Source organism: Cricetulus griseus, chromosome 4, assembly GCF_003668045.3.
Source record: "Cricetulus griseus strain 17A/GY chromosome 4, alternate assembly CriGri-PICRH-1.0, whole genome shotgun sequence".
Lineage (NCBI taxonomy): Eukaryota > Metazoa > Chordata > Mammalia > Rodentia > Cricetidae > Cricetulus > Cricetulus griseus.
This window is the reverse complement of record NC_048597.1, coordinates 29,680,379-29,706,137: the sequence shown is the minus strand read 5'-3', so window position 1 is coordinate 29,706,137 and position 25,759 is coordinate 29,680,379. Positions and strand designations below refer to the sequence as shown.

General features: G+C 35.7%; 1 protein-coding gene across 1 annotated transcript in view; it reads right to left on the bottom strand.

The window, feature by feature from the left end:
* Positions 1-25,759, bottom strand: part of Epha3 (EPH receptor A3) — a 270,473-nt gene that overhangs the window by 36,915 nt on the left and 207,799 nt on the right. Inside the window, exons 5-10 of the mRNA XM_035444405.1 lie at positions 19,744-19,868; positions 17,736-17,898; positions 11,938-12,040; positions 10,767-10,834; positions 6,436-6,561; positions 3,388-3,573 (exon numbers count right to left, since the gene is read on the bottom strand). Of these exons, the coding sequence (XP_035300296.1) occupies positions 3,388-3,573; positions 6,436-6,561; positions 10,767-10,834; positions 11,938-12,040; positions 17,736-17,898; positions 19,744-19,868 (771 nt within the window). The remainder of the gene's footprint in view (positions 1-3,387; positions 3,574-6,435; positions 6,562-10,766; positions 10,835-11,937; positions 12,041-17,735; positions 17,899-19,743; positions 19,869-25,759) is intronic.

Genomic DNA, 25,759 nt, shown 5'->3' with positions numbered 1-25,759 from the left:
CAGCCTGCCAAACTTATCGCTTTTCGAGGGGCCACTGAGGATCTCACAATCAAATTTAAGCCGAATACTCTATTATGTTTACAGGGCATGCTGTGGCTCTGTTTATGGTGTGGGCTTGGCAGCTGCTCATGTTATTTGAGTAGGGAGATATAGCAAATTTAGAACTTTCACTCCAAGGAGGTAGTTGTAATCAACAAAAGAACATTCCAGAAACAGACTTCACCATATCCTACTGGCATTTTAAAAATACATTTTGATCTGAAATGTTTACTTTTTTCCCTACATTTTTGTCTTGGGGATTGTTTTAAATATTTTATTGTTGTTTCTTTAGGGTTATTGTAATTCAAAGTACTTGTCTATTTTTAGATGGAAAGACAATTTCCCAGAATATTCACTGTTTTGTTTTGGGTGTAATGCAGTAATCGTGTTTTTATGCCTTGGCAGGACAGGTTACTTTGACTAATTTATCACAGTGGAATCAAGGGAAACAACACCAGTGTGTGGAAAAATGAGACCCATCACTGAGTGTCACTTTAGGCCTACCCTTCTGTTTGATGATGTCCTTTATCCACTCTCTCTTAAATGTATATGCTGGAAAAATTAGTGATGATTCTATCCAGACTAAAATATAATCATTTTCTCCATTACTCTCTCACTGAAGCAAGCAGTTATGCAACTGAACTTCTGTGAAAAATACACTCAGTTCAATGACACAGGAAGCCTATTAACAGCAAATATTGCCTCTCCCCTCTCCTGCTGGTTTACTTCCTTGTCTTTACCTTCCAATTCCTCCTTTTTTTCTTCATTTTATTTATTTGTTTATTGTTTTGTGATTTTTACATTACTTCTTATTTTTTTGATATTATATCATAATTACATACATCAGCTCCCCTTTCCCTTTCCTCCCTTTATTCCTTTCCATATTCCCCTCCTTGTTCTTTCAAATTTGTGACCTTTTTTCACTAATTGTTTTTACATGCATGTATGTATATACATGTATGTCACTTTCTTCAATCAATTCATTTTTCATTTCTGACATACTGGAAGAGTATTTTTATGCAAAGCTAATATAGTCATATTCTTGTCATCTCAGATATTTTATCTTGTTTGAGGTGCTATACTATTTTTTTCAATTAATATTTAGTTTTTGAGGATGGTAAATGGAACTGAAATATGCAAAGCGTGTCTCAGCCAATGGATGATATCTGGTGTTCTCTGTCCCATTCCCTTGAAATAGGGTTTCTCAGTGAACCTGGGGGAACCACTTTATGCCCAATAAATAAAGTAATCCTCCTTCCTCCTTCCTTTTCAGAACTATAGTCTGAGGAACATGTGGTCATGCTTTGTGCATGAATTCTGAGTGTTCAAAGTGAGCTACTCATGCTTGCACAGCAAGTGCTCTTAATGACTGAATCATCTACCTAGCCCCCTTTTTCAGGTCTTAACAGTAGCAAATTAATGCAAAGATTTTAGAAACTTGAAATGGTGCTTTGTTATGGAAGAGATAGGATAGTGTATGTAATATAAGATTATAACATGAAACCCTGGCTGGTGAGCTGGCTTAGCAGGTAAAGGCATGTGCCACCAATTTGGATGACTTGAGAGAGTTCTGTAGGACCAACATAGAGGAAGATGAGAATTAGCTTCTTGGGTTGTTTCTGATCTCCTCACACAGGTATCCTAACACACACACACACACACACACACACACACACACACACACACACACACACACACACACACAATTCATGTTAAAAGAGGAAAATTAAAACATGAAAACCTCTCTTTTCATATTTGGGGTTAGAGTTAAAATGGAAAATTGCATTTCTCAACATCTGTGGTGACTCCTAGAAAAGAACCATATGTTGTATGGTTGTTCATGAAAATGTAACAGAGAAATGATCAATTCTAATGCACCAGGTGGTAGTGACAATGTAAGTGTTCCATAGTACAAAGTCAAACCCAGCAGGCCCTTCATGAAGTAAAATGAGTAACCGTAACAGTGAAAGCTGAGAATAAGAAGACTAGCTGCATAAATAAAAATGGATTGACTTTCCCAGTTTGGCTCCAGATCTACAGAGTGACCACTTGATCAAGATGCCAGGATTGACATCAAATGTCTAAATGACACTGAAAATCCAATGAAATATGAACTTATACATTTAAAACACTTTGTTCTTTCCCTGAAGGAACAATAGAATCACTCATCTTCATAATCCTACTTTTACTATTATTGTTTTAATTAATTGTTAAAATAAAAATATTTTCTTCAGAGAATATTTCAGTGAATATTTCAGCGAATACCAGTACTACTGGTAATATTGACTGATAGTTAAGGGAAGCAAGAAATAAATATTTGTAAGATTTAATATGGTTATGTTGTGTGTATTTAGGTTACTACACATTGTTAAGTTCTTAATTCTATTTATTTCATATGGAAAATCAAAGAATTCTTTAATTATAATATGCTTTTGTACAGAACAAAATAACTTTTTAGCTATACTAAATTGGTAGAAGGTATCAGGGCCACTTGGAAAGGACTGCATGTAATGTTACAGAAAAATAACATTGTGCAAAATATAACAAGTAATGTCTGTTGGTAACCATAGAGTATGGAAATGTGGTGCCAGAGAATTATCCCCTGAAGGATGCCAAATTTTCTGCCATATGTTGTCATTCACTGTATGGAGTCTGTTGCCAATTTCACTTATTCTTCACCCCGTGCTTCAAAATCTTGAGAAAAAAATATTCACAGCCATTCTCAAGAGGTTTTCATTGGGACTGGAGCCAATAATCACAGATCTGCCTCACAGGATCCCTTTAGCCTGGCTGAAATAAATCCAGACCTCTGTGATGGCTCTGAGCCAGAGGTTCCCCAGCAGAGTCAGGAATGCACCTGGAAGCCTAGGTCAGAACTACCTGAAATCCACTGAGAAACAAAGAGAAGACTTGGGTCTCCTCTAATTCCCTATCTTACATCTTTGAAGCATCCCCAAGATTCCTACAATTTTCCTACAGGCAGGGGGAGAACAAGGGGGCAAAGATCTGAGAGCTTAAACCAAGCTGGTGAGTAATACAAGAAAAGGCAGCTAGTTGGGAGTTCCTTCAAAAGCCAGCCATTGTTTATCCTGCTTCTCTGGGAACAAGATTGTTCTCTGGGATTCTCTTCAAGATAATCTTTCATTCAAGTGACTAGTGTCAAAAGTTTCTGTGATATATAACAGCCTCGCCATTCAGTCTATTGCCAGAAATACGTGTGTTCATCCTCAACAGAATTCCAGTTAGAACCAAGCTACTGGTGATATGAAAATCCTTCCATTGATTGACTTTGAGTTTATACAATATCTACACAGCATAAACAGAAGCAGACATTGTGATTTAACTTACTTTTAGTGACAACCCCTTCCAGTCGGATGATGTTGGGGTGGTCAAACTGCCCCATGATGCTTGCTTCTCCCAGGAAGTCTCTCCTCTGCTTCTCTGTGTAACCTACTTTCAGGGTCTTGATGGCCACTGAGATCTCTTTTTTTGAAGGAAGTTTTAAGCGACCACTGCAAACTTCTCCAAATTCACCTGTTAGAATATGAAAGAATATGAATGTCAATGAGGAGGCCTCTGCATTCTAGGGGGCCCCTGGTGGTGGATTAGTATTTTTGCCTGGTGAAAGAAGGGATTTTGAGAGCCCATCCCACGTGAAGGGATGCTCTCTCAGCCTGGACACATGGGGGAGGGCGTAGGCCTGGCCCAGGATGATGTGGTGGACTTTAGGGAGCCCCCATGGAGGGCCCTACCCTCCCTGGGGAGCAGAGGGGGGAATGGGGTGGAGGGTTGGTGGGGGATCTGGGGAGTGGAGGAAGAGGGAGAAGGGACTGACATGTGAAACAAGCTTGTTCCTAATTTGAACTAATAAAAAGAAATAAAGAAACAAAGAAAGAATATGAAAGAACAATAAAATATAATGCAAAACTTAAAGATTCATAGGGCTAAGTGGATGACTTCGTGGATAAAGTGATATTTTTCAAGCATGAGGTCTTGGGTTAGGGACCCTAACACCCAGGGTAAAGACAGGTATAGTGATGCACATATACAGCCTCAGTGCTGGGTGCAGGCAGAGACAGGAGGAAGACGTGGACTTGTTGGTCACCCGGTATATCTACTGTATGAGCTCCAGATTAAGTGAGAGATTGTATCTCAACCAGAAAACAAACTCAAATAGAGATCAATAGAGGAAAACATCCAAAGGCAACCTCTGCCTTCAATGTGTACAGGCATATGTGATTGTACCTATACACACACATGCAGGCATCACACATGTACATAAACATATACACACACAGATACACACACACACACACACACACACACACACACACACACACACACAGAGAGAGAGAGAGAGAGAGAGAGAGAGAGAGAGAGAGAGACTAATCATTAAAACAGAGCACCCATTGCTTTTGAATAATGCCATTAAAGTGTATATGAATGCACTTCCAAGTTACATTCCATAAGCTCAAAACATTTTGGAAGACAGCAATTTAAGATTGTCTAGCATTCCCAGGATATTCATGGGCCTTTTGAGGAGCTCAGCATGGATTAAGTCACCACATAATGAAAATGCAAGAGAAAAATTGAGAGAAGCATCTATCAGACTTTGCATTCCTTATTCTAATAGCTAACATGATTTCAGGGTTATCAATGAGCTAGCACAGATATTAGGGTTGAACATTGGATTAATTTCAGATGTTTGAAATGATTTTGTTTTTACTGTGAGGGCCAAATTGGGTATAGACATAGGCTTACTGAAAATGAGAAGGCAAGCATCTGCTATCAATTCATTTTATTGGAGTATTGGTTTGTTGTATTATTGACACACTTGCTATAAAGTTTTCTAGGCTTCTGGGAGGAGAACAAAAATGTAACAATATCAAATGAAGCATGGCCAGTTTTATCTAAAAACCCACTGAAGAAATATTTTCTTAAACTGTGTGTTCTCCATAAAGTTGTCCTCATGGGCAAATGATCTAAAGTTTGTTGAACATGAACTATTGCTGAATTTTAAAATTTACAATATAGTTGATATAAAATTTCCTTGATCTGTTAGGAACCTACCAGGTTACTGTTAAGATTCACCTATTACTCTTCCGAAAGATATGTGGCACTTCCTCTGAGCAGAAGCCCATTACATATAGTTCTCTGTCTCCATGGCAGCCATGATTGCTACAAAATAATGCTACCCACAGAATGCTTCTTCCTATTTTTTATAGATTATTAGACTTGCATTGTTCCATAATTAAAAATTAATCTTGATATAACCAGAAGGGGGTTATTTTGAAGTGTTTTTATATTAATTGTACGGTAATTTTGTCTGTTTATGGTCTTGGTTGCTGTGAGTTTCTTGAGTATGGTGCCTTTTGTACCCATTAGAAAGAAGTGAGGTAATCTTCTGTTTATTTATTTACTTGCTTTTTTGCCAAATAAATGGTTTGACCTACAAAATTGCAGAATAACCTATTGACATACCAGCTACAGGACAACACATTGTTTCCTTCTCCTTAGGAAGTTTTAACCTTCCCTGACTTCACATTACTTTGAGTAACAAAAAAATCTCCATTGTTTCCAAAGCAATGACTTGTGCTGTTTGATAACAAAGCCACTTAAGGAAGCAAGGAAGAACTAATCGTTGTTTGTGAACAATAGTCTGCAACTATAGTGTTCCTTAAGTTGGGAACAATGAAGGGGCATATTTGAGAAACCCACTGATTTCCTCAACTCCAGTTAGAATACATCACTACAGATGTGGTGAAAATAGAAACTGCATCTTAACTTAGAATGTAAAAGAAGAATAGGAGTTCCTTTCTTTTCATGGGGCTATCTGAACATTTCCAGAGAGCTTTAATGCCATTTGTGTAAAAAACTATGAGGTGAGTATTAAAGTGATATATTTTACATTATTTAAAACACACACTCAAAACAGTTATGTGGTATTTATATCAAATGTTTCAGCCTTTTATTTTTGATTTTTGGTTCTTTGAATTTGAAAAAGACTTTTAAAAGGAAAACCTAGATTTACAATTACTATTCTTGTTTATCAGGAGACTCACTTTTATCCTGCCGTCCCCATTTAGTCAGTAGCTTTGTGACACATGATCAGCCTTTAGCCACTGCTACTGCTGTCCCCAGAATTCAATAAATAAAAGGCAGCCATGGTCTGAGAGTCTGTAAGTCTGGCACCTTTGAAATCATTGCATTCCATTAAATGGTACATTTTTTATTACCCGTCTTTGATCATGAAATCAGAAAATGCCTGTTTCCATAGTAATACACATAGGTCTCAAAAATGAGCAAACTCATGTTCCTTGTATAGCATTCTTACTGCTACTTGGAAAGTCATCATAAGCAACTTGCTGTTAGGAGAGCTATTGACATGTTTGTTACCTGCTCCAACAACTTTGTCGATGGATATGTTGGTGGCGTCCAACTCCTTCGCGAACTCATGAACTGCTTGTGTAGGATCCTCGTATGTATGAGGGTCAACATATGTCCTGAGGCCTGGAAGCTTTACTATTACAAAAAGAGATGCATTATTTTACAGAGTGAATTTCATAACATTTGTGACTGGAGACATCTTTATCTCAATCCGTTGTATTGTCTACTAAATACTACTCTGTAGTAATAAAAAATCTGCCAGAAATGTTGTACTAAGTGTAGAAAGAAACTGAAAAAAGTTGTCTGTGATATAACATATAAAGAAAGCAAGCAAAGGTAGTTTCTCTGCTAAAACAAGGGGACACTAAAGTGCAGATCTCAAGAAATAAGAGGACAAGGACATGAATAGGCAAGGCAATTATTATCACAAGCCTTTATGCCACTGTGCAACCAAACATTTCTGATTCAAAGGCATTAGACTAGCTAAATATCTGTTGCAGTGTACTATCTGACAGTTACCCAAAAGCCACATGGATATGCTCAGGAGACAGAAGAGAGTCAGAAGTATCATGTAATTAAAATGTTTCAAAAGCCGAACACCTCGGATACCATTGTTATTTTATTTACTCATGAATGAGTTTGCTCATCTGAACTGAAAATTTGAATTCAAGCTCTCTATCTCATGTGTATGCCAGCATACTGTCAATGGACTGAAATCACATGTGACTTTTGACATAACTAAGATCAACATAAATATTGTGTATAAGTTTAATCGTTATGCTGAAGTCATTTTTTTTTTGTTTTCTTCTAGACAGGGTTTCTCTGTGGCTTTGGAGGCTGTCATGGAACTAGCTCTTGTAGACTAGGCTGGTCTTGAACTCACAGAGATCCACCTGCCTCTGCCTCCCTAGTGCTGGGATTAAAGGCATGTGCTACTAATGCCCAGCTTGAAAAATCATTTCAAGCAAAAACCATACATGTAACTTCATACTATGTTTAATTATTGAATTATTCTGAAGGTGAACATTTCATGAATTTCTATGAATAAACTATAAAAAATCCAGATGTAAATCTTTCAATGTCATTTAGTATTATGGGATTTGAAAAAAATGATCACATTAATGACTGTTAAATCTTTCTTTGAAAGAAAACTTTTCAAACAAGAACATAAGATCAACCCATGAACACACACTCTCTAACACTAAGGGTTGGAAATTAATTGCCACAATGTATTTGTTGACATTACAGATGATTTTAATTTTGGTAACATGGATCATATTGCTTTAATATGAACTATGCATGCTTGAAAGATCCAGTTTTTCATTTAGTTACACTTAAGTGTGAGTGGGCATCTTTCTTTTATTTAAAAAATAAAATAATATCAGATACTGTAATTTCCAAAAATTACTTTATAATTAGAGCATCTCTTTTCCAAACATGTAACTAAGGACTGCATAGGCCCAGTAGGCATTTGAGTTGTTTTTATGGTATTTAAAAAGTGCCAGGAGGGGTGCTGAAGCCTTCAGCACAGTGGAACATCAGCTAGTGAATCTTTCATTTCATAGTAAATTTGTTCTTTAAAGCTGATTTCTTTCATGAAACAATTATTCTTTTTCATGAAAATAAGTGATGTCAAAAATTTCACAAAGGGATTTATTATTCTTAATATTAAACTAATACAGATCCTAACTATCAATACTATCAACACTAAGACACTGTGCCTAAGGAAAACAGTCATACCTTTCTTGATTTGGAAACCATTAAGTTACTAAAATATATTACAAAGCAAGTATGTGTTAGAATCTTTTAGCTTTAGTCAGAGTTTGGCTACATTTAAATATTCACTTCTGATTACTGATTCTTTATCTGTCTCTACTGAAAAATAAAAGAATCTAGCTTTTCTCTTAAAGAAAATAACATTTTGAACATAACGTAAAGTTGAATATTTTTTGCTATATAATTGCAAATCTTTGACCTTGTTAAATTTGAAGAATAAAGATCATTTTAGGGAGAATTGCTAGAATTAGAATTTATAGAAATGTGAAATAATTTTTAAAATGCAATGTCTGAAAATTTTAAAAAATATTCTGCTGGTTAAAAAGTTCTCAATTGAGATTTTAATGACAATCCTAGGAAAAATATGTTTCACTAAATAATATAAAGTTTGGATAATCATTCTTCCATCAGAATCAATCACACTCACTTCTATTCTTTAGCATAAAGTAAATTGATTTTCCATACACATGACATTTGTGAAAAATTATAAACACAAACACACACCCATGAGTAAAATGGTCTGTTCACTAGGGACTTTGACTGTTGATTTTTAACTGCTCACCCTTGAGGTTCTGGGAACCAGGAGGTTTGGGCTGCAATGCAAGAAATCCCTAAACACCAATAATTAAGGGCACCATACAGAGTAACTGGGCTCTGCCATGAAAACCAGATAATAAACACATGCCCACGTGTTAAGCTGCACTACTTTACAGCTCATTCTGTGCAAACAGAATAATTTACATTTCCATTTTACCAGCATGAGTTGCCCTAAGGACGGTAACAAAAATTGTGAAAAATTGTCGAGGCAGTGAGGGCAAAGGGACAGGATCTTAAGAGGCAAAACACATTTCTTTTCTTTTGAAGCAACATTATAGGATTTGTAACAAGGCTTGAGGGAATAGTTCATAGCTACAGCTTTTTAAAGTAATACCAAATAAATGGTCTGAAATAATCCAGCTGTAGTATTGAGAGGCAAAAAGTCTATGACAGGCATGTAAGTTTCTTTATGGTTTTGGAGCTGAGATAATATGCATTTCTTTGTTTAAAATTTGTCTATTGTAAAGATACAGTGCATTGAAAAAAAAACATTATAAGAAATTCAGCCATAAAAAACAAGAGTAAAATACTAGAACCTTCATAGAATTGGTGACAGACATTTATCAAAGTAGATATTCATAAGGCTTACGATCCCTGTAAAGATAGCTAAGTCACTATGGTCCAGTATAGAGTATTCACAGGAACCACCCACCTCTAACTAAGAAGGATCCAGGTCACAAGAATCAAAATAACCTAGTCAGACTATGAAGAAAGAGAAAGTCACTGTTCTATAATTTGATGATTCACTAAGTGTATTTGGTAAACTAACTTACCAGGGTTGAAGTAACCTGTGTAGATGTGGCAATGAATTAAGCCACAAACTTAGTGTTTTGTTGTAGAATGATTATTGTATTACAACTCTACAAGGAGATGAATAAAACCTACTGCAAACTCTTGTACTGCTTCCACACATGAGCTGGCATTTTCATAAACATTCTTTCCTCTTTTTTCCCATTCTGTTGTTTGCTTTCTACTTGTAAATAAGAAATAACTTTTTTTTTTACATTAGATATAGCTGAAAGGGTAGCTCTTTAGATGCTGAAATGGTATCAATCCCAGTTCCCTCTCCCTCCCATCCTCCCATGCCCCCCAATAACCCCCATCCCATCCCCTTTCTGCTCCTCAGAGAGGGAGAGGTCTTCCATGGGGGAATCATCAATGTCTGTAGCAAATACTAAAGTCGTTCTTTCTTACAAGACTTCCTAGTTAGTTCTATGAAGGTATTTTAGAGCAAGTGAACATTAGTCTGCACCTTTGCTAACTTCCATGATATCTTGTTGTTCTTCTGAAAGCCATTTATTAATGTTTGCACCCTGAATGAAGTTGGTTTGGCAAAGTGACACATGGAATGATTCATTTTACAAGAGGGAATTAAAAAAAAAATTCATCTTTTTGTTAGGTGCAAACATTTTGTTACCGAAAAGTATATTTCTATTACTAGAGGTCAAATTGCCTGGTATAGAAACTGAGAGGAAAAAAACTTGTCTTTTCTACCAATTGGATGACACATAACTTGAAAATAAACAGTTTATTGTGAAAGCCTTTTCCTGATTGGTGGAACAAATGGAGTAAGGCGTTTCACATAAACATTGGTTGTTTACATTTCCTTGGCAGTTGAGAGAAGGAAAATGCTCCCATTTAGTTTTCAGCACAGAATTAGTAATGAAGAAGTTGAGGGTATGCTTCCATTTGAGGCAAACAGTATGCACTGCAGTTCTCAGGACTCATGACGGACATTATTTGAACGTAAACCCCAGGTTCACTTCTCTTTAAGCATGCTGAAAAGCAGCCATGGGGAAATTGCTTAATGTAGAGCCAAGGATTCCCTCCTTTTTCTAAAATAAATTTAATTTGTGCATTTTCTCTCATAAGACTACTCTAGAGTTCTTTTTGTTGAAGGGAGGTTATCCAATCATAAATCAACAACTACTAAAGCTGAAATGTTAAAACAAAGTTTGGAAACTCACAGTGCCCATTACCAAAGTGAAGTCGCTTCTCATCTGAACTGTGTTTTGACTTATGATAGCCACAGAACCTAGACGCAAAGCAAAGCAAGAAAATACATAAACCCACTATCCATGCTCAGAATATGTAAAGCGTCCCCCGCCCCACAAAATAAACCTTTCCCCTGAAACAATAATTTAGTGAAAGCTTATTGACATTTTATTTCTAGGTCCTCCACAAAAAGCCTCTTTTTCTGGGGACCCTGGGAGGCTGCCTAATGAGGAGATACGTAGAGTTGCCTCCCCACTGAGTAGACACCTCCAGTTCAGTTTTTATAATAGCATTAGAATGTGTTTATGGCATTTTTAACAACTACTGTTGGAATGAATAAAGGGTAAAGTCTCCGTTGGTAATGATTAGAACTGTGCCTTGTTACCAGTGTTTGGGGTGAGAAAGTGTCAAGGAAATCTGGGGTTATTTGAAGAACGAGGGGATAATTGGAAAAAGAAGGTAGAAACTAAGAGGGGGTTAAAAAAGGGAAGTGGTTTGTGTTAGAGGGTGAGGATAAGAACTAATGGAGATCGGGGTGTTTGTTGTGAGTATGAGTCTCTGAGTAATGTCGGGAGCTACACCAACATGACTCCCTAAATATAAGGTAGACAAGGCTGATAACAATGGACATGCTTGAGGAGCCAGTGGAAAGCCAATGAGGCATCAACACTACACAAAAAAAACTTACAAGCAAGTAAGGAATGGTGAGAACTGGAGAAATAGTCCTCCCAAGGGAACAGCACACCAGCTGGTTATCTAATACCAAACTCTTAGCCCCGAAAATATACATACAAGTAACACTGTATAGACTAATCAGGTTATATTTGGGAATATGTATTCATATATGCATTCAATAACAATGAAAAGAAGAGGCCATGAATTTGACAGAGAACAAGGAGAGGTATACAGTGGACTTTGGATGGAGGAAAGGAAAGGATGAAATACTGTAATCATATAATTTTTAAAAATAGTGGAGAAACAAAAGTGAAAGGAAACGTAGATGAAAATAAAAATAGCAAGTCTATGACAGAAACATTCTAATCCCTTCAATGACTTCTTGGAGTACACCGTCTTCAGACTCTAAAGCAACCAGGGCAATGAGAAAGCCATAGTAAGGTCAATAGTTCAGCAAACTAAACTCACCTCCCAATCAAGACATAAATGACAACAGTGAGGACAATGATGGCCACTGCTGCTGAAATAGCAATCATCACCACATGGCTATTTTCACCAGAGATGGAGAAAGCTGTGAGGTTGAAGGAAATAAATACAAGAACAACAATTACCACCATGGTTGAATATATGGCAGTGGCTATATATTCATCCTCCACACTGCTTTTATCTGAGAAATACTTTTTATCTGTGAAATAGAAACTGTGTCAGAAATAACACAGAAGAAATTCATCGAGTTTCAAACAAAAAAAGATATACCTTTCCTATTTTTTTAATGTGTTATGGCTTAATAATAAATCACTCTATTTTCACATCATCAACATTACTTGGGTGTCTACATATGAAATATGGTGGCCTGCTTTAAGTCTGCTCATAGTGTCATGAAACACACTGGATAAATCAGAATTTACTGGCCAAGCACAGTAAACAGGTAGAGTTTCCAGTAAGAAACCAGCTTTGGGAAGAATCTCCCTTTGTACCTGATGTATCTATTTATCAGGCAAGGCAAGTTTCATTTACAGCAGTATGCATAAAGCTGGAAGGAATTGTAAGAAGTGAAATTACCCAGGCAAAGGACAAATGCTTTGTACACACACACACACACACACACACACACACACACACACACACACACACACACACACGTCTAATAAAAGTCAGTCTCATGCAGTTAGAAGATTTGCAGCTATCAGAGTCTCAGAGAGTGATAGGGAGGAGGAAAAGTGCCTAGTGGGAACCAAGTTCCAGTTGTAAAAGACTTTCTAAATTCATGCTAATATTGCTCATGCAGTTAGAAGAGTTGCAGCTATCAGAGGATCAGAAAGAGTGAGAGGGAGGAGGAAAAGTGGCAAATGGGAACCAATTTCCAGTTGTAAAGGACTTTTCAAATTCATGCTAATGTAACTACAGCTGTTATAATTTATTACATATTAAATAATGAAACCTTATTACAAAAGATTATTGATGGAAGAAGATAATTTTAATTGTAGTAGGCTAACCTGTTATATATTTTCTATATTTGCTACACATACACAATTATTTTGTCAGTTTCAAATACAATTTGAAGAACACTAATGTCAGGAAATGCTAATTTGTGTACAACACATCACCAACAAACTCTCCCTGTGTTTCCTGTTTTCTTAAATAGACCATCGTTCATTGATTCATGAACATACAAAGAAGGCAAGGAGAAATAATTAATTCCAATCTACTCATCATCCAAATACTATATGGCTCACATCTAAAAGGGCTTTAATTTTGTGGAGAAAAGAGCAAAATATTATAACATTTGACAATTCTATGAACTTCAGTTTTCTGTGTTCATTAATAAATATTCATTGGAACACAAGCACAATTGGGAATAAATGCATTTGTTGAAGTGAGCAGCATCAATAGAGACTGTGTGTGTACACAGACTCAAATATTTATCTGCCCAATTACAATTTATGGAATCTTTACTAACACCAACACTTCTCTAACTGTAATGTAAACATAAATCAACTGAGTCAAGTAGATCCCAGTTGTTCATTGTGGATCAAGGGTTAAGACTGTGGGAATTGCTTATGAGATCCCAGATGATGATGGCAGGCCTGTTTCTAGACCATTCATCTAACGATCAAGACCACAACTATGAAATCTTCTCCTCATTTTACTCCTGATCATTGCACATCTCATTTGTCACAAAATATTCTTGATATAGTATCCCATGTCTCCATTTGCCTTCTAGATTATAAGTAGAATCTCAAAATTTCTCTCTGTTCATCTTTCTTCTCCTTTACCTTAACATTCAAGTATTCCTTCTACAAAACGCATCTGCTGTACTATTCTTACACACAAAATCTTGGTTTCTGTCACCTGCAGGATTGAGTATAAATTTTAAACCAGGCATTTAGATTTAGACTCTAAGTCTCAAGTTTAATTTCAAAGTTCATGAGCGTCCAAACCTGAAGCTTTCAAAATGCTCAAAGGTCCTGGGAAAGCACTGTGTACACTCATATTGGTGTATGCCATTGTGCTGGCAAAAGGCTGGTTGAACACATGAAGAATTCTTGACTCAAAAGAGAAAATTGGAGGAGAGAGAGAGACAGAGACAGAGAGACACACACAGAGAGACAGAAACACACACACACACACACAGAGAGAGACAGAGAGAGAGAGGAGACTCTGAAGTGTCACTGTTAGTATATTTAAGCATTTTACTGGCAGATATGCCCTCAGCTGCTGCCATTAAGAGCACCATCTGTGCTTAGTCATTATGTTCCCTTTTAAAAGCACCCTGCTCACCTCCTCCCTCTCTCTCTCTCTCTCTCTCTCTCTCTCTCTCTCTCTCTCTCTCTCCCTCTCTCCCTGTTCCTTCTCTTCTCTTCTTCCTCTCTGCCTCTCTCTCTCTCTCTCTCTCTCTCTCTCTCTCTCTCTCTCTCTCTCTGCCTCTCTTCCTCTCTCCTGCTTCTCCTGTCCCCAGAGTCCAGTCTGCCCCATCCCTTTTGCCATTTTTATGATGCTTTTCTCCTAATAAAATACCCTTCTACTTGAAATTTGTCTCATGGCATCTTTCTGGCACCACTGTTTTTAAAATTACAACAGTCATCTTATCAGAAACAAACACTAACTCTTTAATTTTAACTTGGCCTAACTGACTTTGGGAGATTTTCTGCAAAACTGGTGGTTCTCTCATATTTAAGAACAGACACCATGCTCAACAGTAGAAGGCCAACATAAAACATAAACAAAGGTATTTTTGGTGGAGATTATCACATATTGCTTTGTTTGGACTTTCTTCTTTATTTTACCTGTCTTTTGTTTGCATTCAGATTTCTGAATTTCTAAGATTTGGGGGGTTATAATAATGTGCATGTATGCCTTTCTGTGTGCATATGCTTCTCATTAGATTTGTTTTTTGCTCATTTTATCATTTTTTTCTATTTGTCTATTTTCTTGAGAGAGTCAACCAGAGAGACAGAGAAAGACAGACAGAGACAGAGAAAAGAAAGAATTGGAAGGGTGGGGAGATGGGGAAACTCTAGGAGAAAATGAGTAAGGGAAAATTGTGATTAGGATATATTGTATGAAAATAAATTCATTTTTAATTAAAAGAAAAACATTAAAACAAAAAAAATCAGCTGTTTCTTGGGAGCAGTTAAATGATGCAAGGTAAGAACCAGGGCAAAGCAGCTGTTGCTTGCAGTTCCTAGAGTTCCCTATGCATCTGAGAAAAGAGGCTAGAGTGTTAGTGGAGGTCACAGCATAGTATAAATAGTGGGAAGAAATTTATCTAGTGCATCCAGCCTCCAAGTGCTTATACCACTGTGCTGGTGATAGAGGGGAGGATGGGCTCAGGCTGTTCTACTGCATAGAGTACAGTGAACTTATCAGCCTGAAGCCCCTGCAACAGTAGTATCCACTGTCATCTTCACCAATAGACCATCTCCTCCATGGTGATTAAAAACAGCAGGGACAGGAGTGCTGGATCTGTCAAAACCAATAAAGGTTTTCTGGAGTGGGATATTTCCACCATTCACCTCCTTCCTGGTGTGGTTGAGAGTGTCCAATCAGTAGGTGGCTCTCCTCCTCACTAGTCCTTTCTTCTTGACCTCTTTTCAACATGCCAGGTATAGGCTGATAGTTTTCACAAACGTCTAATACATCCCACCTTTGACATTTCAGGTGCCTCTCCATAAGGCTCTTACTCTTGAAATTGCATCATCGTATCTGCTTGCCATATATATATTCCAGTCCACTGGCTACAGATGTGAGATTCCCCATAAAACAGTTTAGCCTGTGTTTCGTATTGCTGACACCTCTATTCTTCATTCCGTATAGTGCAATTTTTAATCATCAATAATTTTAAATTTCTATGGATTGTTTTAAATAACAGAATTTACTTAAGATACTTCACTGAGACCAGGAAAATAAATGATGAGGAGATATAACACTCTGCCTCTTCCCTTGTCAGTCATGGGATTAAGATATGAGTTCTCTGCAATATTACCCTGCTCCAAATATACATTATTCCTAGGAGTTACGTAAAATTTTCAATCAGATCACAGTAATGCTTGCTGTTGAAATTTGAAACAAAAGAACCTGAATAACGATATCAATGTAATATATAGATGACTAATATTATACACTGAAGTCATTGATAACTATTACATTGCTCAGAAATTCAATTTGAATTAACTTTCCCATGGATTAGATTCCTCACTTTTTCTTATCACATCTCATCTCATTTTCCGTTTATTTTAGAGATGATAGTATCTTTACATCATTTTCCTTTCCCTTGTTTCCTCCAATGCCTCCCATATACACACCCTTTTCTCTCTTTCAAATTCATAATCTCTTTTTTCGTGAATTGTAGTTACATGAATGGATATATATATATATATATATATATATATATATATATATATATCCTGCTCAATTTATATATTGTTACTTGTGTGTATGCTTTCAGGGATGACCATTTGTTATCATTTGTTTGTGGCCAATTGGTGTGCTCCTCTCATTTTAATCCATGGTGTTACTAAGGTGGAAAGTAAAGGGTTAAATAAGTGAATGCTGTTTTGACATAGCAAAATTGTGGGAGCATATATATATGTGCCACAGTCCTATTTATCTGGACCCTCTAGAATCCATAGAGGCAAATGGATATTATTACCCAGGATGTGAGCCTAAGCACTATTAAATTAGGATGCCCGAATGTCTCAGATCATGTTATTTGCCCTGTGCATTTTTACTAGGCATAGATACATCACCATACCAGCAATAATGTGATTTTTACAGCTGGACAAAAATATTTAGAAAATAGAAAATGCAAGTGCCAGAAAAATTGGGAAATTAGAATGGTCAGAAGAGATTACAAGGTTTCTCTTCAGTAGAGTGCTGGGCCTCATGGCTCTTTCCAGGATAATTCAGGTCTGATTGGGGTAGAACTTTCCCACCTCTGAGGCTATTTTCATAACTGTGGCTTTGGTTGTATGAAACCATCAGTGGCATATGTGTTTTTTTCTACTGTAATTAAAATGATACCTATTAGCTAGAAATATAATGAATCATCTCCTTTGGAAAAATTATCCATTTCATTAAATTTCTTTGTTCCATGGGATTAAAGCTACATAATATACTACTTTTGTCCTATGAACAAATTTTAAATATGCCTCAATCTCTTAATACACACACACACACACTATATATATATATATATATATATATATATATATATGTCCACTCTCAATTAATTGTATTCTCATTTGTAATTCTGTTAAATCTTTGCTTACGTTTATTTTTATTAGCACTGTAGTAATGATCATTACCATTGAACAATTCTATTATATCAGAAGATTTTAAACTAAGAAACATGTACATTTAAAAAGATTAAATTTATTGAGAAAATGTTTGCCAACTTTAGACAAATTTTATCCATCTTTGACTGCAATGGATAGTCTATTTAAATTGCTTATGGATACAAATGAAACTCTAGGCACATTTCTAGAAATTTCCATAAATTTCCTCTAGCTATATGTATTGGATGTATTAAGGATTAAACAAATCTAATGTTAAAGCTGCTAATTACTATTAGAAATTCCAGGAGTTAGAATAAATTTGACACCACCTAAATATGATACCACATACACAAGAACATGCAGTTTGCTAAAGGTCTTCTCAATACACCGCCATGTCATGACTTTCTGGTAATGTTAAAAATAATTGATCAGGAACTCCATACTTTTTGCAACACCCCACTGCTTATAGTAAACCAAAGTAATACATACAGTCCGGACTAGTTTCAAACTCAAACTTGCGGCTATTGGTTCCATATCCTGCTGCTGTCCGAGCTCGAATTTGAAACACATAAGTTGTATCTGGCTTGAGGCTACTGATAGTAACATTTGTGCCTCTTGCTCTCAAAATGGTATAACTCGTCTCTTGTTCCTGCTTTGGAGTAAGAAAATAAAATCATGTTAACATCAAACCTTCATAATGCTATCATAGTAGATTATCTAAAACTTTGTCTCAAAGTATAAGATGTCATAAAGTACAAGTAATGTTAATTATTTCATTATTTGGGTATAAATTATCAGACTAATTGGTATTTAATGATTTACATTGTGTACAGAAAGCAGGAAAATGAGGTTTTACTTTTTTGAATTGCCTAATATGCAATTATACCTATTACAAAAATACCTTCTCTTCAAAATCAAAGCTGATATAAAACTTTAAATTAATTCTAAGATTAAGCGTATAAATACAGAGTTAAATGGAAGAGAAATACCCCGTGAATGCCCAATAGGAAATGCTTATATTAATCTTAAAACCATCAAAGATAAACTATTTTAATAGTTTAAATTATTTATCTCAGTATATGCATATTTACACTTAATCTGACTAACTATAATTGATTGAGATAAATGTTTTGAATGTCTTCACATCAAAGTCTAGAAGTAAACATGGCGGCTTCCTCTCTTGGGCAGCAATTCTCAAACTGTATGCCACAATCCCTTTGGGGTCACATATCAGAAATTCTTCATATCATATATTTACATTATGATTCATAACAGTAGCAAAATTACAGTTATGAGGCAAAAATGAAGTACTTTTATGTTTGGGGGGGTCACCTCAACATGAGAACTGTATTAGCATTGCAGCACTAGGAAGGTTGAGAACCATGCTCTCCATGGTTTATATGGCACATTATAATTCCTTTCATCAATTACTGTTTACAAAATGAATATAGGTAGAAGTTCATTGTCCTTCCTGAATATGCTCAAGTGGTAATTAAATAGATATTTTCTTTTACTTTGAGTTTGTATAAATGCAAAGGTCAAAGGTAGACATTAATTGTCTTCCTCAATTGCTTGCCACCTTATCTTTGAGACAGGGTCTCTGAACGTGAAACTAACTCACAGGCTAGATGAACTTGCCAAAAGTCCCTAGGTATCCTGCTATATCTAACTCTTCTGTTCTTCAGGGATTCCTGGCACACATTTATACCCTGATTTTTATGGGCTATTAGGGATCTGAACTCTGGTCCTCATGCTCACACAGAAAACTGTTTACCAAATGAGCCATCTCTTTAACTCATAATTACAGATGCTCATTAACACAATATACTGACTAGATGCTATCTGAGCTACTACATGTTGAACAGAGTTGGAATTATTTTTACATCATTAATTTGCTTATTAAAAAGCCATTGCTGTAATACTCAGAACCAGGCCATGTTTATTCCTATTAACAAAGTAAGCATAAGAGAAGATAGATCTCGTGGGAGATGTTTTAGTAAAACATTCAAAATATTTGAGAATAATTTTAAAATTCATGCCTGCATGCTATAAGAAGTACATAATATATATAGGAATATAGTCTGAATTTAAACTTACATATGCAAAATTTTTTAATGCCTAGAACTTTTCCTATGTTATGTAATGTGTTTTTAATGATATGCATCAGTTGTCTGAGGAACAACCATAAATGTGCTAACCTACTAGGAGTTTTGATGAGAACAGACTTAAATGCCCTGTCTATTGTTATTACTAAATGGATTACATTTGGAAGTGATATCTTTGATGTTACTATTCACTGTAGAAAAAAAGAGGACTTAACCAAATGATTTCTAAACTTCTTCTACCTAAAAATCAGAGAGGTCATATGATGAGGTTATAAACAGGGCTGTATCATACATAAGCAACATCATTGGGTTATTTGAAAGAATGTATGTAGCTCAGGAGATAGTAGGGTTTTCCTCTACCCAGTCCAACCGAGTAATGCCTTTTCCCCCACCTTTTCATAGTATTTGACCTCATAGTCCAGGATAATTCCATTTGGATGCTCAGGTTCTTGCCAAGATAAAGAAATACTATTTCTGGAGGTCCGATCTTTCTTAATTGTCATGACAGGTGATGGAGCTGTAGATAGATAAAGGGAGAGAGTGAGAAGTGGGAAGTAACAACACAGAGATAAGCCAACAAGCACAGGGATGCTACCCTTGCTCTAATATTTGGCAAGGAGGCCTTTTCCTTTTCCATTTCCAAGGCTCTCGAGCATTAATCTGGCCTCATGTGCTGCTCCAGCAGCTGGATTGCATCCCCGATGCGTGAAAGCCTATAGAGAATGAGCTGAAATTTTCTGCTGCTGGTGTACTAGTGGCAAGTGAGCAGATGTTTTCAATCTGCTACTATAATGTAAGCAGTGAAATATACTTGATGTATTAAAACATGGAACTAAACATCGGGACTACCTATTTGTTATAATGTTGCAAAGTTATTAATGCCAGATTCTTCAGCCCATTCTCATTGATAACATTTTCATGTGCAACTCTAGAAGTGGACTGGAATCCATTATGTACAAGGAGTCCCATGATATCCATAGGTAATTGCAATATTTAGTGTATTATACATTAAATATGATACATAACATATTACAGTAGGTCTTGATTTCTAATAGAAATTTCATGAATAAAAATAAATATTCAGAAAACAATACTTTACTTTTGAACTTTCATTTCTTAAGAAAAATTCAGTAAGAAATAGAAAGATTTCTATATATATATATATTATATATGCAGATACATCTTAAAATAACATTTGTAATGGTGTTTCTACATGTTTTGCAAATCATTAAATGGCAATAGGAACCCATATATGTAGGCCAGATACGATAAAAACATCTTCTTTTCTAACTTAAGATGATATATATTTGAAGAAATTTCCTACTTAGATCAGGAGGAGTGATGAGCAAAGGGGTCAAGACCAGGCTGGGGAAACCCACAGAAACAGTTGACCTGAACAAGGGGGAGCTCATGAACCCCAGACTGACAGCTTGGAAACCAGCATAGAACAGAACCAGGCCCCCTGAACGTGGGTGTCAGTTACAAGACCTGGGCAGTCTTTGGGGCCTCTGTAGTGGAACACTATTTATCCCTAGTGTATGAATGGACATTGGGAGGCCATTCCCCATAGAGAGATAATCTCTTAACCTAGATACACAGGGAAGGGCCTAGGCCCTGCCCCAAATGATGCCACAGACTTTGATGATCCCCATGGAAGGCCTCACCCTTTCTAAGGAAGAGAGATGGGATGTGGGTCAGTGGGAGCGTGGGAGGGAGAGGGGAGTGGGATTGTTATATAAAATAAGATTGCTTCTAATTTAAATTATATATATATATAATTTAATATATATATTCCTCTCTTTAAAAGAAAAAAATATTCCTACCATCCAGCTACTTTACGAAGTCTTGATTCACTAGATAACTGAAATGCCTTGCTGGGAGCAACAGCACTCTGTGCTCACAGAATATACTATTCTGCATTATAAACGCCAAGCAAAAGCTCAGCAAGTTTTAGATACATTAGCTGCTGGAGTCCTTTAATTATGAAAGAGGCAATCTTTAATTATTTTTAACAATGTTTAGCTTTTTATCAGACTCTTCCAGAAGCCTTATTCAGGCTTATAGAAATGGTACTTTTTATTTTCCTTCTTTAATTTATTAGTTCACTTAACTCCAAAAAGGTAACTTTCCCTCACCCATTCATTGATTAACTCTATGTATAATTTGAATACAATTTAAATAAATGCTGGACTAATTTTATTTGCTTCTAACTTCTCAATATAACATTTTAGCATCATCCAAGAAAGACAAATTCAGGGCTTTCCTGTCCTGATAGCCTGGTTGGCTTAGCTGTCATTAGATGCTTCAAGCCATTGAAATTATAGTGACAAATGATAAAAGAAGCTATAAAGACTTAGTAATTCTTACAAAGTAAAGCAGTATTTGAAATGTGTGTGTTTTCCTTCCCACAAGAGTGAACATCACTAGGTTACATATTGGTTCTTAATTAGATGTGTCTGCAGTCACCACGTGACAACTTTTATATGATTTCATTCAAACTGTCCATACATACAAGGATCTCTAACATTTATTACTTTTTTAAAGTAAAGCTTTCTTTTATTAGTCATCACTTGAAACATTTCTGTTAACATACATTGCCATGTATCTCCATTCTCCTCTTTCTTTTGTTTGTAAGGTCCCAATATTAACTTAGGCTACAATGAAAGCATCACTAACCCAAGTAGCTTGGGAACAAAATATAAATTTTTATGCTAAGGAAAAATGTAGGTTTTGCTTTTTGAATGAAAGCATAAGTTGATTTTATTTTTAATTTTGTTCTCCTTAACAAATAGTTATCTTTTTATGTCAATTAAAATTATTTCCCTTTCAGGCCTACTCTTCATCTATTCACTATTCTTTTTTAATTGCCAAATTTGCCCCCTCCCTTACCTTTACTACCCTGAAGTTAATTTCAAGAAAAATTATGTTATTTATATTATAATTGACATAGACATGTTCAATATCTAAAGCAGAAATTAGTAGCAGCTATGTTGAAAACTTGAGAATTATTTTTTTCTCTACTTACCCTAATACAAAAATAAATTTGTAATCCAAGTGCTAATAAAAATACATAGCCTTCAATGTCCTTGTTACCTTCTTAAGCAAACAATGGAGAAGTTTCTCTGCTAAAGCAAATCTTTTGACACAGTAACTTTTCATACCTGCCTACAGAGCATTTCAAAGAATTTAATGTTGAAACTCTTTCTATCTAAGTCCAAGAAGCCTTACATTTAATTCCATATCACCATGAAACTATATTACATTTCATTATGGTTGAAATGCATGACAAAGTAGTTTTGGAAAATAACCAGTTCTAATATTGCTCCTTGTAAATAGCAGAGAGAGAAAATAAAATTCAGGCCCAGGAAAAGTGGGAGGAGGATTGTGTTAACTTTTTTTGTAACGAAAGTATTTGTAGGCAGCTTTGGGGTCTGCCCAAATTTTACTGCTTCTGAAGTGAGCAAGACTTTGTAACTGTTGGATTTCTTCAAAGGCTTTTGAGCAAGCTGCAGGGCCCCTTTGGACTGTAATAAATAGCCTTTTGTAATCCCACACTTACTTAACTAGAGGCAATTGCTTGAAGCTTGTGCCATCTCTATGTTAAATGAACCTTTTCTGATTGCTGCTTTTAGGCCCCTGTTAAGTCATTTGTTCTGCTCTCTAAATATACTCCCCTTCTGCTGGCTGCACTGAAGTGCAGTTCAACCCAGTTCACCGGCAGAAAGCTCATTACTCTTACACGATGCTCATCAATACTTTAGCATTAATAAATAATTAATAGAAATTGTTTTTCTCTCCTTGTAAATAATGGTCAGATATTACAAAATAATGCAGGAAGACAAATTCTATGGACACTGTATTTTATCAATTTTTTAAAAGTTTCTTAGAGCACTTTTTAGTTCACATGTTAACCTGTAATTCTTCCATACTTCATGTGCTCTAAAACAATTTATAAAACTAGTGAAAAAGTCATTGAAAATATATTTGTTTTAGTTTTTAGGTAAGAATGGTAACCTGTCTTAATTGCTAGTTCTATATTCAGAAATCCACCGATTTGCCTGTGTAAATAATTCAGTACTGGTTCTCTATTACAGAATCAATTTGATTTTCTTTGGACTCCACTGTGTTTCAAAATTGTCATTTAAAACACTGAAGGTTATTGTTGTATTTGAGGAAAAATGCTAAAGTAAAACTGAAGAAAAAGAAATGAAGAATAAAATCACTTAGGGGAAGAGTACTCGCCTCATATGTAGAATCCACGATTCTACCTGTAATATGTACTTTCCTTATGAAATGGTTGAGTAGAGTAGGAAAACTAGTAGTTATTGCAGAACACATTCATAAATTTGCATAAGATTTTAGATGTGTGTCTTTAACATACATAACATAAACAAAAGATAATTAATGCTATTCTCTCATTAAGAGGACAGATTGGATACTGATAACTTTAATAAGCTTTTATACAGGCAACTATTATTAACTAGATAGTGTATTGAGAAAAAAGACAGATATAGAGAAAATTTTGAAATAAGTGAAGATAATTTTTCATTACTATAAAATATGTCTTCATATATGAAACCCTTTCACTGGTATTTGCAGGGAAGATAATATGTGGTTTTAACTTTGCTGTTATAGGTTACAACTAGTAGGTGAGTCCTTTATAAAAACAAAACAGAAGGAAGTAATTACAACAATGATATACATAACTAATTGATATCGACCGTATTCGTGTTTCTTTAAAGCACAAAAACTCAAGCTGGTGTGTACATCTTAACACCATGTTGATAATAAAAATGTCTGGGAAATGAAAAAAAAAACACAAGCAAAATGTAATAAGATTAGTAGAGAGGGCAGGTTAATACATCACACAGCTTCCAAGAAGCTCTCCAGGATTTATATGTGATTGAGTGGTAATAAATTCTTAACTCATGCCACTGTGGATTTGTGCATGGTTCTTATAGTTCTTGAGCTATACAAACAAAAGTTTTGTGGTCTTTAACAGTTGACTGAAAGGATAGATATTTTTCCCTTTATTTTATGGTAGCATGTGTCTTAAGAAAGCACCTATCAAAGTGTTTTTTTCAATCTGTGTTCTGAGGAGACACAAGTTTATGAAAATTAGAAGTTAAATGATTCTCTGGATGCTTTTCCAAAGCAAAGAAGTGACTTTGAAATGTTGAATTCAGATCCATGACAGAGAGGCAGATATAACCCATAATAGTTTGCAGTTGATACCTAGCCTAAAGGTGGAAAATAACTCTTTCTAAGAGATAATTTCTTCAATTATTTGTAGAAAAAAGACAATACTTTCATGGTTAATGTAACCAATGTCACTGGATCCCCTACTGAAATAACAGAAAAATGAATTACAACAGTGTTGTTCCAAAAGGGTTTGCATGGGGGAAAATGTCCAGTGTGAAATTATTGTGTAAGAGATGGGACATAATTTGCTTGTAACGTGTATGAGACAAGATAAACAAGGGTACACACCCAGTCTGCTGACAGATAGATCTATCATTTGAATTATGACACTTTTGAAGCTGCATGTACTCTTATTCTGTAACGAAAATACAGCCCTTCCTAAGAATCAGGAAGTCAAAAAATTAAAAATGCAACTCCCAATGGGTCTAGTTTGGTGGTTTGTTTTTATTGGGACCTTCCTCTTTCTGGGTTTGGGAATTTCTAATGAACCTCTGAGGCATTTCTGTGGTCAGGACGTTGTACAAGTTAAAGTAATAACCAAAGGGGCTCAGTATTTCTTGTCGAAGTGGGCCAGGACTTTTAAAAGTTATCTCTATGGGAAAATATTGTGCAGTGAATGGTTGAAAGATTTTTCTTTTGACTCAGACGTGCCTTTCAAATCTTTACTCCTTTAGTCCTCTTGACCATCCATTACAATGCCCACTTAACATTTCCTTTGCAGTATTTCTCAGACATGAACATTTCTATTAAATCCAGAAACACCCCTGGGTTCCATTTAGCATAATCTTTCATAGCTGAACATTCTCCCTCATCCCACCACACCTCAACTTCCCTATAAACTTGTCGTTCTCTGGAGTTGCCCTGTTTGGTCACACACATTGCTCTTTTTGGTGTACTTCATATGTAGTATTAGAGTTATACTTCTTTGTATCTTTCCCAGGCTTACCAGCATCTCCTTTTTTCTAAAGGCTGACATATTTTCTTTCAGTTCAGTCTTGTTTTGCAGCTTTAGGTGAAGACTTATCGAATTCCCTATATTTGATTCAATGCTTTTCATATCACAACTACCAGAACTTCCACGTGTACATTCTAATGAGCTGTCAGTAGAGAAAGCAAGTGGAATCGCTACTTCCTGATCCATCCACCTCTCAGAAACTCAACTGTTAAGGAATTCTTAATTGCTATGGAATAATAAACTCCAAGATA